The sequence below is a fragment of the Pituophis catenifer genome, unplaced genomic scaffold (assembly GCF_029215685.1).
Source record: "Pituophis catenifer annectens isolate HBS135680 unplaced genomic scaffold, rPitCat1.0.hap2 SCAF_3, whole genome shotgun sequence".
In the NCBI taxonomy this organism is placed as follows: Eukaryota; Metazoa; Chordata; class Lepidosauria; order Squamata; family Colubridae; genus Pituophis; species Pituophis catenifer.
In genome coordinates, this window is record NW_027256883.1 from 137,842,771 (window position 1) to 137,860,133 (window position 17,363).

The following is a 17,363-nucleotide window of genomic DNA, read 5'->3' on the forward strand; positions in this document are numbered from 1 at the left end:
TTCTAAAACTAGATAAAGGGAACCGAATTATATAAATGAGCCACAAAATTATACTTGCTCATTTATTTATGGAAAACAATCCAAGTTACATATTTATATTTTCAAAGTTAATGTTTTAGAATTTATTCAAATACGTAAGTCTAAAATTAATGTCACCCCCCATTTTATTTTCTGTGAATTCATCAATTCAAAAGCAGCCAGAAGTCTTGCTTGTGAATCGCTAAGTATAGGAATAAAGAATTTTAGGCTGCCAAGAATATAAAATTCTGCAAATCTACAGATTATACCAATATACCAAGAAAGTTTAGCAAAATGTTCTCAGTCTGGCACTCCTCAAATATGTTTTCAGTTTTAGGAATTATAGCCTAATATCTTTTGAGGATGGCTGCTTGGAGGTTGCTCCAAATTGAATATTGTGTATAAATAACGTGTTTCCCTGAAACTAAGACCAGGTCTTATTTTCTTTTGACCCCCCCAAAAATAGCAAGGGCTTCTTTTCAGGAGGGTCTTCTTTTTTTCCCATGTACTGGTATCAGGCGGGGGGAAGGGGGGCAAGCGGTCCTTTGTGCCAGCTTTCGGAAGGGTCACAGCAGGCCATCCCACCATCCACGAAACAGTTGCTTTGCGGGTGCTGCTCAGGCCATCTTCAGCAAATGTGGTAATCCCCCCCCCCCACCTACAGATCGTCTTTTTAAAGAGGAGTTTCACCACAACGAAGAGGCGGCTGGAGGCAGTGTTTGCGTCAGGTTGGGCTTTCTCCTGCCTGTTCTCCTTTTCTCAGTCTATGCTGCCTTACGCAGAGCTGATAAGAGAGCTGCAGCACCCGCCAGGTGCTGCAGCATTGAATAGGCATGCAGGCCAGCACTCAGCAGCCCAAAGGCGGCAGCGGGTGAGGCGGCACAGGCAGCACAGCTCCACCCACAACGCCAGCAGCATGGGGCTTGCTGTAGCCGAGAAGTGTCCCAACAGAAGTTGGGCCAGCAGACAGGGTGGGTGAGAAGCTCCCTGCCAGTCAGGCACTGAAGCTCTGCCACTGCCACTGGGGGTGGGGTGTGTGTGTGGGGAGAGAGAGAGAGAGAGAGAGAGAGAGAGAGAGATCCGATCAAACCTCGGAGGGCTGGCGATGTTCTCTCTCTCTCACACACACGTCCTTCACACACACACCTCCTCCTCCTCCAAGGCAGCCACATCCCTTCACTAAACTGCTTTGCAGCTCCGTTCTCCACTGCACGTTCAGAGCAAGAAGTCTGTGGAACTACGGTAAAAAAATTAGCTCAGACCTTCCAACTTCTCATGAAAAAAAATCTTGCGAAGTTGTGTGTGTGAGGGACCTCTGTGTGTGTGTGTGTGAGAGAGAGAGAGAGAGAGAGAGCACATTGCTGCCAGCCCTCCGAGGTTGGTTCATATATACATATACATATACATATATGTATACGTATACGTATACGTATACATATACATACACACACATATATATATATATACATACATACATAGATACACATACATACATATATATATATATACATATACATACATATATATACATATATGTATACGTATACGTATACATATACGTATACATATACATATACATATACATATACATATACATATATCCCCCTCCAGTGGAAGTGGAAGCGCTTCAGTGCCTGGCTGGTGGGGAGCTTCTTCTTGGTTGTCGTAGGCCCCATGCTGCTGGCATTGTGGGTGGAACTGTGCTGCCTGTGCCGCCTCGCCCGCTGCCACTTTTGGGCTGCTGAGCACCAGCCTGCATGCCTACTCGGTGCTGCAGGCACCTGGCGGGTGCTGCAGCTCTCTTATCAGCTCTGCATGGGGCAGCATAGACTGAGAAAAGGACAGGCAGGAGAAAGCTCAACCCGACACAAACACTGCCTCCAGCCACCTCTTCGTTGTGGTGAAACTCGTCTTTGAAAGGACGATCTGCAGGGGGGGAGATTACCACATTTGTTGAAGACGGCCTGAGCAGCACCCGCGAAGCAACTGTTTTGTGGATGGTGGGATGGCCTGCTGTGACCCTTCCGAAAGCTGGCACAAAGGACCGCTTGCCCCCCCTTCCCCCCGCCTGATACCGGTACATGGGAAAAAAAGAAGACCCTCCTGAAAAGAAGCCCTAGCCATTTTTTCGGGGGGTCAAAAGAAAATAAGACCTGGTCTTATTTTCAGGAAAACACGTTATTTATACACAATATTCAGTTTGGAGTCACGCAGCCACGTGTGGCAGGACGCTCAAGTTGCGAACAACCCGGGGATTTGGGTGGCATTTAAGTGGCCGGGATGCCTGCAGGATCTATGGCTTCCAAGGCAGGTGAGGCCCAAAGAGGAGGCGCTGTGAGGGAGCCCATTTCTCCGATCAGACGGGGATCACCCACGCAGAGGCCATGCCTCGGGGCTTCACCCTGAGCAGGCACTGAGCTGGAGGCGGGGGAGGGTCTTCCCGGTTGCCCTCTGCCATTTCTCATCGTGTGTGTGTGTGTGTGTGTGTGTGTGTGAGAGAGAGAGAGAGAGAGAGAGAGAAACGGCAGAGAGGAAACCCTTTCAAACAGTGTTGCCTGCAATTCTTGTTACTCCCCTCCGTTGTCTCTCATTCTCTCTCTTTCACACACAGACATTTGATCCCTTGAAAGGGACAGGCTGGGCTTTGCTTCTATCACAAGCATATGCTTCCCACAATCTTCCACAATTACCTGTCCTTTTCTCAAGCAGCATCAGCTGGGTAGAGGCGGGGGAGGGAGCCAATTCTGATGGGTTGCATGGCTTTCTGCCTCATCGTAGCAGCAGCCTAAGGAACACCCAAGCTCCAGGCCTGGCGGAGCGCAAACTGTGGTTGGCGCCTGCTCCATAGGCACAAGGTGAGCTGCAGAACAGAGGGGTCCTTGGCTGCAAGGTTGCCTGGCACCGTGGGCAGGGCTGGGGCTAGCAAGAGTGCGCTGGAAACATCTCCAGGCACCCAGAGAGACAGAACTCCTGGCCTTCTCTGGATCAACTGATCTGCGGCTCAGCAGCCATGAGGTGACCAGGGAAGGGAATGGCTACCTCCTGTGCTAGCCACACCTACCCCCTTCACTAGGGCTTATTTTTGGGATAGAACGTATATTAGGCCCACCCCCTAAAAAATCAGGCTAGGGCTTATTTTCAGGGTAGATCATATTTTCAGGGAAACACGGTAGTACAAATGTAAAATTAAGCACTCTATTCAAAGTACTTATATAACAATGTTAACTTATCTGTAACCCATTAGTGATATCAGAGGAGCTTTGAAAAAGAATCTGTAGTATTCAAACATGACAAACATAAAAGTAACTTTAGTGGAACTGCATCCAATCTGAACTTGCCAATAGCAAAGAGGTAGTTTTCAGCAGTTCCCTCTGTTATTAATATATTTGATCCATGCTATTCTTGGTTGGTTAAGGCATCAAAGGAATGGACATATGGGTAGATTCTTGCAGTACTGTAGTAAATGCTTCTTTGAGAGATGGGATGGCACAGCCTGTTTTCAAGAGACCTTCCTTGGAACCAGCTGAAATGGACAATTTCTATCCAATCTCCAATCTTCCCTTTTTAGGGAAAGTTATTGAGAAGACAGTCAGACAGACTCCAACTTCAGAGGTCCCTGGAAAAAGCAGACAATCTGGATCATCTCCAACTAGGATTTAGACTGGGGTACAGTATTGAGATAGTATGTGTGGTGCTTATTGATGGCCTGTGGCCAGCTCAGGATAGGATGGTGTATTCATCCTGGCTCTCTGATTTCTTGGAAGCCTTGCATACCATCAATCATGGTATTATTCGGGACCAGTATGGAAAAGGGTCAGTTGGTAGCTTTGAAAAAGACTAGGAATTATGTGTGACATACTCACCATACACACACTTTGAGGTGGGAAATTATACTATGGACTCCTCATTCCTCGTTCCTTTCTTCCTCTGCATCTACTCCCCAATGGTACCAAATGGGATAGTGAGAATGTACGGTAGCATGTAAATGCACTAAAGTTTAAATATTCTATTTGTGTAGAACGGTAATAAGCCCTGCAATACTTTTTTTTCTACAAGGAGAGGATGGACAATATTTGTATTGTCCACATCAATAACTTGGATGAAACTCTCTGAACTGAATTAAATAGGCATCCAAGCACCTACCAATGCTGATATGAATTCTTTTCACCCAAAGAATCTTCCCCCACTGTGCAATAACTAATGTAGCTATATCTATTTTCACCACTACTATGTTCACTATTTAACTTTACAAATATACATACCACATTCACATAATATAGTTCACAGAATTACGTCACTGAAGTAATTACTATATTTCTAGGCACTCAGTATCCATTTTTATATATTATGCAAGCTTGTTTATAAACTTTTTAGTGTAACTGTTATAATCTCAAACTAGAAGTACAAAATACAGTTAAGAGCACAATATTTTATTATTTTAAACTCAGAAGAAAGGCAGTAGGGTTTAGCATCGCAAAATTGAAATTCAAAATTATATTTTTTCCATAATCCTGAAACATGTTTAATACTTTTAAAACTTTTTACTCAGTATAGAAAAACTTTTTACCAGAAATGAAATCTATGAAGTAAGGATTTAACGCAGAGAACTTTCTCTTTGGGTTTTTTTTTTTAAACAAATCTATGCCATTATCTAGAATCCTGTCCAAGAATATATATATGCCAAATCAAGGATTAATGAATAAAATCTTTGGTGGTACTAAAACAGAGAAGAAAAGCTACTTATATCACTATAAAAATTTACAGAGCTATTATGATTAGAAAATGGCAGTGACACAGGAAAATATGTACTAAGAATTAGTAATTGCTAAAGACAAATAAGTATTGCATTGTGCAGATTTATAAATATATATGCTTGTCTGATTAGACAATAAACCAAGAAAATTAATTTTCTTTCATGTTGGTAAATATATCAAAACAATTAACATTCATAATTTTTAGGTACATGTGATGCTAATAATGTAATATCAAACTATTTTTGAAAAGCTAATTTAAATTATTTTAAATATGGCTAATGCCATCTCACACTAATTTGACAGTTAACTTACTATATTTCAAATTTATACACAACTTCACATTCTATCAATTTTTAACCTTTCAAAAATACTGTACGACTAATTATTTTACTGCAAAGTTCGCTTCACATCTGCATTTCTATATTATTTCTCACACTACAATGATGAAAAACATGAAGAAACATTTTTAAACAATTTTATTAGAACACAATTCATGGAACTTTAACGTTTACAAAAAATGTTACTATAACACTGCTTAATAAATGAGGTTAAAAAATTAGCACTAATAAGAATATACTGAACTCTTTCAGAATAGCTACTAAAATTAAAAATTAACAATGTATCAGTACAGGTAGTCCTTGACTTACAACCACTTGTTTAGTGGCTGTTCAAAGTTATGGCACAGAAAAAAGTGATTTATGAACAGTTCTCAAACTTATGACCACTGCAGTGGCCTAATGGTCATGTGATAAAAATTTGGTTGCTTGGTAAGTAGCATGTATTTATGATGGTTGCACTATATTGGGGTCATGTGATTGCTATTTATGATCTTCCTAACTGTCTTCCAATAAACAAAGTCAGTGTGGGAAGCTGGATTTGCTTAACGTCCATGTGAGTCATTGAACAACTACAGTGATTTGCTTAACAACTGTGATAAAAAAATAGGCCCAACTTACTTAACAACAGGCTTGCTTAGCAATGAAAATTCTGGTCCCAACTGCAGTCGTAAGTTGAGGACTACCTGTATTTCAACATTGTTTGATGATTACATATTTAATAGCAGAAAAAAATAATAATCAGAGTACTTACTTAGTTATTAGTAATCAATCAAATATTTGCAGGCAGTTTCACTATTTTGGTGGAATGCAATTTCATTAGATTGAATAATAATATTTTGTAATTAAAAATTAGAGATCTTTAGCTGTTTGCCATGATACTAATGGCATCAGGTAGGGTTCTGTTCTGTGCTAGGTATCATTCCTGTTTTTTTTAAAAACTTTCTTTCAACTACAGTATATTCATAAAATCTACACTTTATTAGGATACCTTACGATACTAAACAGTAACTTTTAAGCAGTTCAGATAATATACCTTTAAATGTTGCATTAGAATTATCACATGCTAGAACACTCTAAATATGAATTAAAGAAATGTAACTAGATTAAAATGTTCTGAATCACTACATTATTATATATAGTTTTAGTATACAAACTAAAAATCTTGTATTAAAAATCTTGTATGTATTTGACTATCATATCATAGTCATTTTAGTAAGTTCTGTGTTAGAACAAGAGCCTACCCATTTAAATTCAGGAATGTTACAATAAGGTTTAAAACATTCCATTATTATGTGTCTTTATATAATAACCAAAAATAGAAAAATCAATTGAAAGGAATAGAAATTATTCATGAATTTTAAAGTGAAATTGCTTTGGCTATTTCTTACAAATAAGCAAACAATGAAACCCCCCCCCCCCATATGAAACACAAATTAAGAATACTCAAAGTACATTCAAAATCAACTGGATAAAATTGCTAATATTCATAAGTAAATTATTTATAACTTTAAAATGCAATGCTGATTAAATGTGGCTCATCTCCCAATTTAAGACATATCCAGAAAGTTCATATACATCATTCCCACTAGGTATGTACAGAATGGAATAGACCTGAGAACTCTGGAATATTCAACTTCTACTTTGGATAATACTAACTCTGCCACTTGGGGATGGTATAGTGGTTTTCCATTTTCTAAACTAGAACCAATTTTAACATTCCAGACAAATGGACGCCACACATCTATGATTAAATTACTTCTATGTTACAATAAAGTAACATTGTAGCAGGTACTTGCAATAAGATATAACCTATTACAGCAAAAAGCATCTGCCATAGTTTCTGAAAGAAGTCTCTATTTCTTATTTTTAGATCCTGAGCCATTGAGAATACCATGCTTGAAATACCATACTATAACTTAAAAGACAAATGTCTGTGTCTCTACTACATTGCTGCTGGGCATTAAAATCAAGTTCAGTAATAATACAGAACTCTATGAATTAAACTTCAAAACATGCAAGTAACATATTCTTAAAAACATTTCATCACCTACAAAAAAACCTTAATTGCATACAATTACGTTTAAATCAAAACATATCTGTCTACATCAAGGGTGGGTTCTAAATTTTTTTACTACCGGTTCTGTGGGCGTGGCTTATTTTGTGGGCGTGGCTTGGTGGGGGTAATGTGACTGGGTGGGCGTGGACAAGTTTTTTTTTAAAAAACCTTAAGAAGTTGCAGAAAAAAATGCTTTTAGAAGCCTCTGACGATCAGGCAATTCAGCTGGGATCGCCAGAGGCTTTTAAAGGCATTTTTTTCTCCTACAATCTCTTTGGCCAAAGAAGTTGCAGAAAAAAATGCTTTTAGAAGCCTCTGACGATCCCAGCTGAGCTGCGCGATCATCAGAAGCTTTTTTACAAAAACTTCTAAAAGCATTTTTTCGGCAGAAAATGTTGTAGAAAAAATGCTTTTAAAAGTTTTTTTTAAAAAAAGCCTCTGATGAGGTGGGTGGGGAAAACGAGCGGCGACTGGGCCGGGGACCGGTTTGGGGGCATGGCCAGCCAATGTTATTACCGGTTCTCCGAACTACTACAAATTTTTACTAACGGTTCTTGCGAACCGGGAACAACCCACCACTGGTCTACATGGGAACAACATCCAACTTACAGGTGGCCTTTTTTTATCTGTAATACCAATATTGGCAGTTGCTATAAAGTATTTATAGTAAATATTTACTGTATCTGTAATTCTGGGTTTGTTTTTTATTACTTTAAGCATGTACAATACTGCAAATAAACTTCTGCATGCTTTTTATCTCCCAAGGTCTCATTATCCAGTTACGAAGCTAGAATGAAAGATCCATAAAAGAGATCCACTTGTATGCATGTTTAGATTAGAGCAAGTTACTTAACCAATATGAAGAATGAGTTACAATTCTGAGGGTGAGCACACTTGCCACTAGTTATGAAAAGTGCCATACCTTTGTAAAAATATTTCCAATTGCTCTATTTACAATTTATGATGCTTTAAGGCAAACTAAGGCTAACTCTTCTGCATAACTCTTCTTAAAAATACAAATTTCTGTATACAATGGTTTTGTGGTTAACTAGGGAATGATATAAATCTTGGCCCCTGAGATTTAAGTGTTTTTGATCTAATTTTGAAAGTTTTCTATGAGTGATCACTTCGAATTTCTAGTAAGAGCCAACTATTCTTTCTGAGGTAGCCTATATAGAATAGTGAGCACAAACACAAGGGATGTATGTTTCTGGCTCTATCTCTATATCCGGAGGAAAGCTTATCCTTGAGAGATAAAAGTTCTGAAACCACAGAACTCATCTTCAGATTAAAATACAAGTAATCCTCAATTTACGACCACAATTGAGCCCAAAATTTATGTTTTTAACATCATTTGTTAAGTGAGTTTTGTCCCATTTTACAACCTTTCTTGCCACAGTTAAGTGAATTACTACAGTTGTTAAATTAGTAATCCGGTTGTTAAGTGAATCTGGCTTCCCCATTGACTTTGCTTATCAGAAGGTCAAAAAAGGAGATCACGTGACCCTGGAACATAGCAACAGACATAAATATGAACCAGTTGCCAAGCATCTGAAATTTGATCATATAATCATGGGGATGCTGCAATGGTGATAACTGTGAAAAACAGTTGTAAGTTCCATTTTTCAATGCTGTTGTAACTTTGAACGGTCACTAAATGAACTGTTGTAAATCGAGGATTATCTGTATTGCCAGTTGCAAGAAAGTCTCATTCAATTTAATAGAACCAATTAAACACTTATATTATGCTCTGTTTAAATTTTTACATTGAAATTCACACCCTGTCAAAATGGTAGAGCAGAAACTGTAAACATAAAATAAATACCCAACATTTGCAAAAAGCCAAAGTAACATATGATCAATATTATGAAGAACTTTGGCTCCTGAAAATCATCCTTATAATTTGCTCATGCAGTTAAAACGCATGTGTGTAATTGCCTTTGGAACATAGGCATTTCTGTTTCCGTAGGTATACATATTACAATAAGTAGCATAATTTTGTGATAATAAAGATAATCTGAAGCAATATCCTGTGATGCAAAAGGTTCAGATGTAAATTGTTTTTATTCCTTAAGCTTTAGATATTTACTTGTAGTTCAGTATATTTCAGTGTAAATGAAACAAACTAACAACAAATACCTGCTGCCAGAAACAAGGATTTGTTTTCCAACCCAAGGTTTAAGCGTGGTAAAACAACTTAGTTTACCTCCCTCACTACATACATAACCTTTTATTTCTGATTTCTGAATAAAACACACTTGAGTTTGCATAATACAGTGAGCCTAAATTATGGTTTATAAAACGTTAGAACTGCTTTCATACAACATGCTAGGAAAAAATAAACCATCTGTATTATGGCTTAGTCCATGATACGACTATTTCTTGATCAAACTGCCCAGTGAAATAAATATTAATGCTTTATTCAAATTATCTGAATTAAAGACATTGGTACAAAATTATATTAAGATAAAATGAAATATATTCTGTGAATTAAATTTCAAATGTTAGAGTAGTAAGGAAAACTTTCCCAAGTACAAATTGCAAAACAAGTGCAATTCAAATTATATTTATTTCTTTAATTTCTAGAGCTACCCATTAGCTTACAACTGTTAGTTTACCCAGAATTAAAGTATTAAGGTTATAAACAGTAAACAACATTGGGAGCGTAACACTCAGAATTCGAAGGAATCAGACTGGAAACACACCAGACCAGGGAAATCTGGTTTAAGCTTCAGAAATCTATCTATAACGATTTTCGCTTCATTTCCTCAAATAATGCACATTTGTTATTACCGTAGCTAGCTCACAGTTCATCAATGTAAAGGTAAATTACCAGTGGTAAGAGCAATACAGGTAGTCCTCCACTTACAATAGTTCGTTTAGTGACCATTCAAAGTTACAATAGCACTGAAAAAAGTGACTTATGACTGTTACAATCTTTCCAGCATCCCCATGATCATGTGATCAAAATTCAGATGCTTGGCAACTGGTTCATACTTATGACTGTTGCTATGTCCCCAGGTGATGTGATCACCTTTTGTAACCTTCTGACAAGCATAGTCAACAGGGAAACTAGATTCACTTAACAACCGGGTTACTAACTTAACAACTGCAGTGATTCATTTAACAAATGTCATAAGAAAATGGGGATAAACTCACTTAACAATGTTTCACTTAACAATAGAAATTTTCGACTCAATTGTGGTCATAAGTCGAGGACTATGTGTACATTTATCCAGCAACATTCATTCTTAGATTTTTTTCAGTCTTGTGGAGTTTATAGTTTTACTGATAAAACTTCAATAATGAACATAATTCTGATTATGAATTGGATAATTCATAATCAGAATTATGATTCCAACACAAGAATGCATTTTTAAAATTTATAATATTAAATGGCGTTAATTTTCATGAACCGAATTTCCTTAAATCATGAAACCACCAATATTTCAATGTTTTATGTAATGCTCTGAGTACCAAAATCTTAAAGGGAATCCCAATTCCCTATTGGTTGATAGGTACATTAAATTAAAGAGTTTTTATACTTCTTTGAAAGTATACATTATTTCTTAGCACTAAAGGTATTTTAGCTTTGAGTTCTGCCTTCCCAAAAGTTACTAGATCACAAAAGTTTGTACAATATTATTTTATTTGATTAATACATTCTAGATTTGTTAATATTTATAAATTATAAATATAAATTACGCAAATTCACTATTTTAAACAACAAAAGTTGCACTGTTTCAGTCAATTGACTGAATCATTTAGAAATAGTTCCTTGCCAGTCTAGAGTTTTTAAAATCTCATTTTCATACAGCATATTTAGTTACAGTTACTATCATTTTATGTTATTAGCACGCACAAAACATTATCAGCCTGCAGATACTACGCTTTCACATTTCTTTAAAAAAACATCTAAGACTGGTCCTTGACAGATTATTTCAATGCTACAGTGGGCTTCACAGTTAATTAAACCAATGAGTATTGTGCACATTCATGAAGTCACCAGGAGCTAAACTTGATTCAAAGGAGAAGTTGCCTTATTGCACTCATTCCCTCTTCCCACCGTCATGTCATCATCCAACACTTCAAGTTTGTTAAGCCAGAATTTCTTATTGTGGACTACTTTAGTAAATATGTAGGTTTTTTAAAAACAGGTGGCAATGCTGTATTATAGAAATCACAGATCCTAGGCCAAAGCTTTATTAGGTCAATCTAACCACCCTCTATCAAAAAATAAATCACATAAAGATATATTACTATTCCACAATTTTTATTATATAATCCTAAAAAAGTTCTTCACTAGAATTTTCTTCTCAAACAATGCACTGCCTTATTTTGCATTCAAAGTCCCAACAGGATCAGAAAACAATGCAACAAAGGCAAAGCCATCATGGCTTTGGAATGGTCAAAATTGCTTATAAATGCATATAGCTATTGAACACCATAATCGATGCTGCCATATAACAGCAAATATAGGACACAGCCAAATACTTGGCTATTTTTAATTATATGCATACAGTGTAAAGAGATGACCGATTTACAGACTTTGAAATCCTGGAAAACCAATTTTTGCACTGTAAATTGGTAATCAGAGTTTCAGTTTAGAGAAATGAAAAGCGCTCAGACAAGATTATAGAATTTGTTCAAAATGCTTCAAGGCAAGGAATCACAAAATTGTACACCAAATACATTGATTCCAGAATGAAAAAAACAAGAATCCCTCATTGGGTAGAAATGGATACCCAAAATTTACTATTCTGTACCTAAAGCATACTGTGGTGTAGGAGGTCTGTCTTTAGAAGTCAGGTTTTGTCTTACAAAAGCAGACCTCAATCTCTTGGAATGCTAACTAGGGATAACAGAACTGTAAAACAACACATCTGAGAAGTAAAAGATTGAAAGAGGATCTGAATGTAAGAACCCAGCAATCTGTCTCTTTTAAGCCCTTCAACGTACAGCTTATATTCAGCAGAAGCAAAACAAAGCTGGAAAAAGTAAAGCATTGGAAACAAGATTAAGACATTGTCTACATAAATAGCCCTCTGCACCCACAGCTCATTTGGGACATCATTAATGTACCACTCACAAGAAGTACTATGGCAAGAAAGGAAAGTTTCAACAACAGTTGCAAGGGAAATCCTTTCCTCAGGTATAAAATCCAAAATGGTTTTTTTTTTCAAATGTCAGGCTCACCTGATTCATCACACCAGGCATTCACAAACCAAGAAAACTATTCTCCATATTGTTATTTAAATAAGAACACAATAATTCATTATAATACAATGTTCTTAACCATTGACATCTGAATCTTGAGATGTTCCTCTAAGGAGGACTAAGGCTGTGATATTATATAAACTTATTTGTGAGCAAATTTAATTGAATTCAGTGGACTTTATTTTATAAATATAAAGTGGATTATGGTATTAAACATATTTCACTCATTCTTCATTTTTGAAATAACAAGAAAGCCAACAGTGGCATAATATTTATTATTCAGCCAGAGATTTAATTTTGTTTGAAAGACTCATAGCTTCCTCCAATTAAAACCTTATTAAATTGATAAGTTTATAAAGCAAACTGTCCGACATTATTTGCCAGACTATGTAGCTAATCAAAATAAACTGCTATTTAAAAATGACTGCAAGTAAGTTAAAATGAAAGAGCCAGTCTGGCATTACTGTTAAGACACCAAGCTAAAAACATGAAAGCATTGAGTTCTTGTCCCACCTTAGCCATGAAAGCCAGCTGGGTGACCTTGGGCCAGTCACTTTCTCTCAGCAAAACTCACATCAGAGTTATTGTTGTGGGGAAAATAGGAGGACGAAGATGTGATGGATATGTTCTCCATCTGAATTATTTATAAAAATAATAATGGTGGGGATACAAATAAATAAATAAAACAAAAACAGTATATAAATAAAAGCAATCAATATGGTTATTATTAGTACAGCACAAGACAAAAATATTGTTTGCTTCCTTCTGATGGGTTAAAAGACTAATCCAAATATTAATAAAGGATCGCTGGGGCATCTGCTTTTCCTTCGCTTATTAAAACTTCGGGTGATCCAAGTTTTATTACTAGAACTCTGCCTTGAAGTAGAAACCAATTAACATTTCCCTCCCCCCCCTCCGCCCTATCGAGACATACAAAACTTTAAACCTTTCTACACGATCAACGTGCTTGAAGCTTTCTTTACTTTGCAGATACTGGGACTAATCTTTTCTCCGTAGCAAAGGATTTTATCATGGGAAAAGGATCTGGGGCTGTTACCTGAGAAGAAACACAGGGGAGCCGACAAATCAGTGCACGGTTTATATTGTTATGTTACGCGCGTTTTCTTCGTCAGGCAGGTTTGTATGACATAAAGCTTTCTCTGGAAAGTCTATAGATTTTCGGGACCAAAAAAGGGAAAAACAGCGAAGGGGAACGAGAGAACCTCTCCCCCCCCCCACCGGCTCTAATTCAGTCTTCCTTCACCGGAGCACCTTGATTACAGCGAGCCTGGAAGCGCAGTCCACTTCACGGAGGGGGGGCGGGTTGCCTTCGTGCCCTCTTCGCCAGTGGCTCTATGAGACACGGGTTAATCCGCTCACCTACGAGACCCCCGGCTCCTAACGCAAAGCAGGCCCCGCAGGCCAAGAAAAAGAGGACCGAAGACGCTCTCCCGAAGCACAGCCTCCACCTCCAGGCCTGCTGCCCGGGGCAAAGGAGAGGGGCTTGCCACTGCCGCAACCCGTCAAGCTAGGCCGCAGGGCCTGCCGTTGGTCGTCCCGGCGCACCTCGGTGAAGCGGCGGCGGGGCGGAGGGTGAGAGAAGAGAGGAGAGAAAAGAGAGCTGCCTGCCTGCTTTCCACGGAGAAAGAAGCTCGCCTTCGCGTCCCCCCTCCGGCCTCACTCACCGCTCTCAATCTCGTTGCCCTTCTTGGCGGTGGCGGCGTTCCCCATGGCCGGACCGGGGCGAACAAGAGAGGTCGGGCTGCGCCGTCCGTCCAAAGGGAAGGGCGGGAATCCCGAGTTGCGTGTCGAGCGGCGCTTCGCTTGGCTTGGCGCGGACCGGCCCCTTCCCTCCCCTCCCCTCCCCTCCGCTCCGCACTTGGCTTTCCCCGCTACAGCCTTCCTCTTCCTCCTGTCCGCTCCGCTCCGAGTCTTTGGAAGTGGGGGCGGGGGCGGTCTGACCGGCGGCCTGAGGAGCGAGGAGGCGGCAGCGAGAGCGCTTGGCTGGTTTGTCCGCTTGCCGCCGTCCCTCCCTCGCTCCCTCCCCAACTCACACACGACGGAAATGACGGCCTCCGAAGCGCCTCCTCCTTCTTCGGAGTCGGAGTCCTTACCTCCGTGCCCGACGCCCGCAAAAAAACCCTCCGGGGCGCCTCGGCCGAAGGGGTGTGTGGTGTGTCCCCCTCAGGAAAGCTTCTGAGGCGTTTACCTAAACTGCCCGGCGGGAACTGAATAATTCTAGTCGTGTTTTGGTCCGTTCCCCGAATGAGGTGGGAAGCAGGTGCCGTCGCTTACAGAGAGAAACCTCTCCGGCTGCTCGGCATATTATGCACTCGATGACAGACCTCGGTTTTGCTCTGACTGGAAATAGTCGCCACCTACCAATCGGTTCGGTACCTCACGCCGCGGCTACTTTTACTTTAGGCGTGTTTGAAAATAAAGTAGCCGGTTTACTGTTGCATTTAGGCTTACTCGGGAATGAGTCCCAGTGGACTCTGCTCTGAAGTAATGGGGGGGGTCGGGGGTCGGAATGTAGCGCTAAATATCTCTGCTGAGGAGAAAATGATCGTTTTCGCCGCTCTGCGACTTCACAATAAATGAGCTCAGGTTGCCGCTGTCCGTGCGCTTATCTTCTGCATGCGTGGAAATAATTTTCAGAGAAACTTTTTATGAGAGAACGCGCGTTGATTTGGGTTGAGCGGCTGCATTCTTGCGTCGCCGTCTATCGGTGGGTTTCAAATTTTTTTACTACCGGTTCTATGGGTGTGGCTTGGTGAGCGTGGCAGGGGAAGGATACTGTAAAATCTCCATTCCGTCCCCAATCCAGGGGAAGGTTATTGCAAACTCCCCATTTCCTCCCAATCAGCTGGGGCTCGGGAGACAGAGAATAGATGGGGGCGGGGCCAGTCAGAATTTTTACTCCCGGTGCTACCGGTTCTCCAAAACTGGTCAGAACCCACTGAAACCCACCTCTGCTGCCTATACTTGGAATAGAGACCCAAAGGTGCTTTTTTTTTTTTCTCTAGGCAACTGGGCTTTTTTGGTTTTCCTTTGAAGAGTTTCACAGTTCTGATTGGGGAGCTGAAGAAGCTTCTTGGATGAGAAGGGAAACATCTTAAACAAAACAAAACAAAAAAAAAACCTCAAGAAAGTCCAGTTGCATCTTGAAAAAAAGCACCTTTGGGACAACCATGACCTGGATGACTGAGAATTTCCATAGACATTGGAAATAGAGACATGAACAGAATGAAGACAAAAATACATGCTGGCTAGACATTCAATGTCTATGTGAGAATAAATGTTCAGCCAGCTAGATTTGATTTATTGATTTGATTTATATTCTGCTTTTTATTCTGATATTTAAGAGTTCTCGTCTACCGGTATTTTTTTCCACAACAGTCCTGTAAGGTGGGCTGGGCTGGGCTGAGAAAGAGTGAGTTCCTGTGCCTGAAGATGGACTTGAACTTTGGTTTCCCTACACCTGATCAGTGCAGTAGGTCACTCTGGTGAAATGCATCTTAAGATAAGGACACATTTGGGAGTCTGACGGAGTTCAGATGGGATTGCTGCCTTTTAGGCTGAAACACTAGTGATGGCATTTTTACTAACAATGCTACTTTCAGATAGACTACCTAAATGTGGAAGATGTTTTCAAGTAATAATTTTCAAATGTAAGAAGTATGTTCCATTCTTTTTTGTCAATTCCAGCTAAAATGCTCTAATTCTAATAATCAATAATCTATATCCAGCCTCCCACATCTAATCCTGGGTATATTTTTATAGGACCAAATACCATAATTCAGTCTCTTAGGGGCTTATTTTCCAGTGTGATGCTATCAATTTACTAGTTAGAATCAGAACTAGTATTCTGATAAGAGAAGGCCAACTTGATTCCTTCTGTTGTGAAAGGGGGGGGGGAATCTACTGAGAATTTGTCTCATCCTTTCTGACCATGTTCAAGGCTGAACTCCTGCGGATTCTTTTCTGTTTGGAGAATTAAAGAGTGGTGCACTTTGGCCTCAGCTGAGAAGCCAAAGATAACCAATTGTTATTGAAGAAAAAAAGTATCAAGACTATTTCAAACTGGAGGAGATGTGTTACTTTGTTTTTAAGCATGGGAACATGCTCTACATGTAACTTTCGAGAGCTGCTGAGTACAGTAACTGTGATTGCAGAAGATGTACAAGTCAGAGACATACGATCCAGGTACTAATCCAGTATTGTATTGCTTTCTGTTGGACCTGGCAACACACACTAATGCTAACTGAATGAGGGAAAATACAATGCCTTCTTTCTTGAGCTGTGCCTGGTATCCCATTGACTATTGTGTAGTGAGTACTTCTGAAGCTTCATAGTATAGCCTCCTTTCTGACTGACCAGTTGTAGCCATGGTTAGGCCCTGCAGTCAGTGCTTCAGACTTATGTTTTATGGCTACCAGCATGTTTTGTAATGGAGTGCCTACTATCTCATTTTGCTGGGGGATTTACAGCTATGAATGATTAATGACCATTCAAAATTACAACTTCAGCAGCATCCCACAGTTACGTGATCACCATCTGCATGCTTCACAATCAGATTTTGACAAGCAGAATCAATGGAGAAGCTGGCAGTAAAATCTTAAGTCCAGTGAGGTGGTTTTTTTTGCAGGGGGCATTGTAGCCAAAATGGCAGGGAATAAGCAGTTGGGGGGAGTTGAAGGGGAGGTAGCTCCTTACCTTGGAAGAATTGAAGTTTGGGGCTGGCTGGGACCAAGTTGGGAATGGTTTGGATTGAGGTGGATCCTCAGCTGTTGACTGGTGAGATTTGGTTGGCAATGTGGAGTGCGGGCATTGCATTCACTAAGCAATGCAGTCAACTGACACTGCACTTTATAATCACATCCCTTAGTAATGGAAATTCTAGTTCCAATTGTGGTCATAAATTGAGGACTACAGTACCTGTATTTATGGATAGACTTATCAGAACCATCTGGAAAACAA

At 39.6% G+C, this 17,363-nt stretch overlaps 1 protein-coding gene across 1 annotated transcript in view; it reads right to left on the reverse strand.

The window, feature by feature from the left end:
- The window catches only part of PRKACB (protein kinase cAMP-activated catalytic subunit beta), a 79,886-nt gene extending 65,662 nt beyond the window's left edge, over positions 1-14,224 (reverse strand). Inside the window, exon 1 of the mRNA XM_070941232.1 lies at positions 14,069-14,224. Coding sequence (XP_070797333.1) covers positions 14,069-14,114 — 46 coding nt within the window. The 5' untranslated portion in view covers positions 14,115-14,224. The remainder of the gene's footprint in view (positions 1-14,068) is intronic.
- Between the last annotated feature and the right edge of the window lie 3,139 nt (positions 14,225-17,363).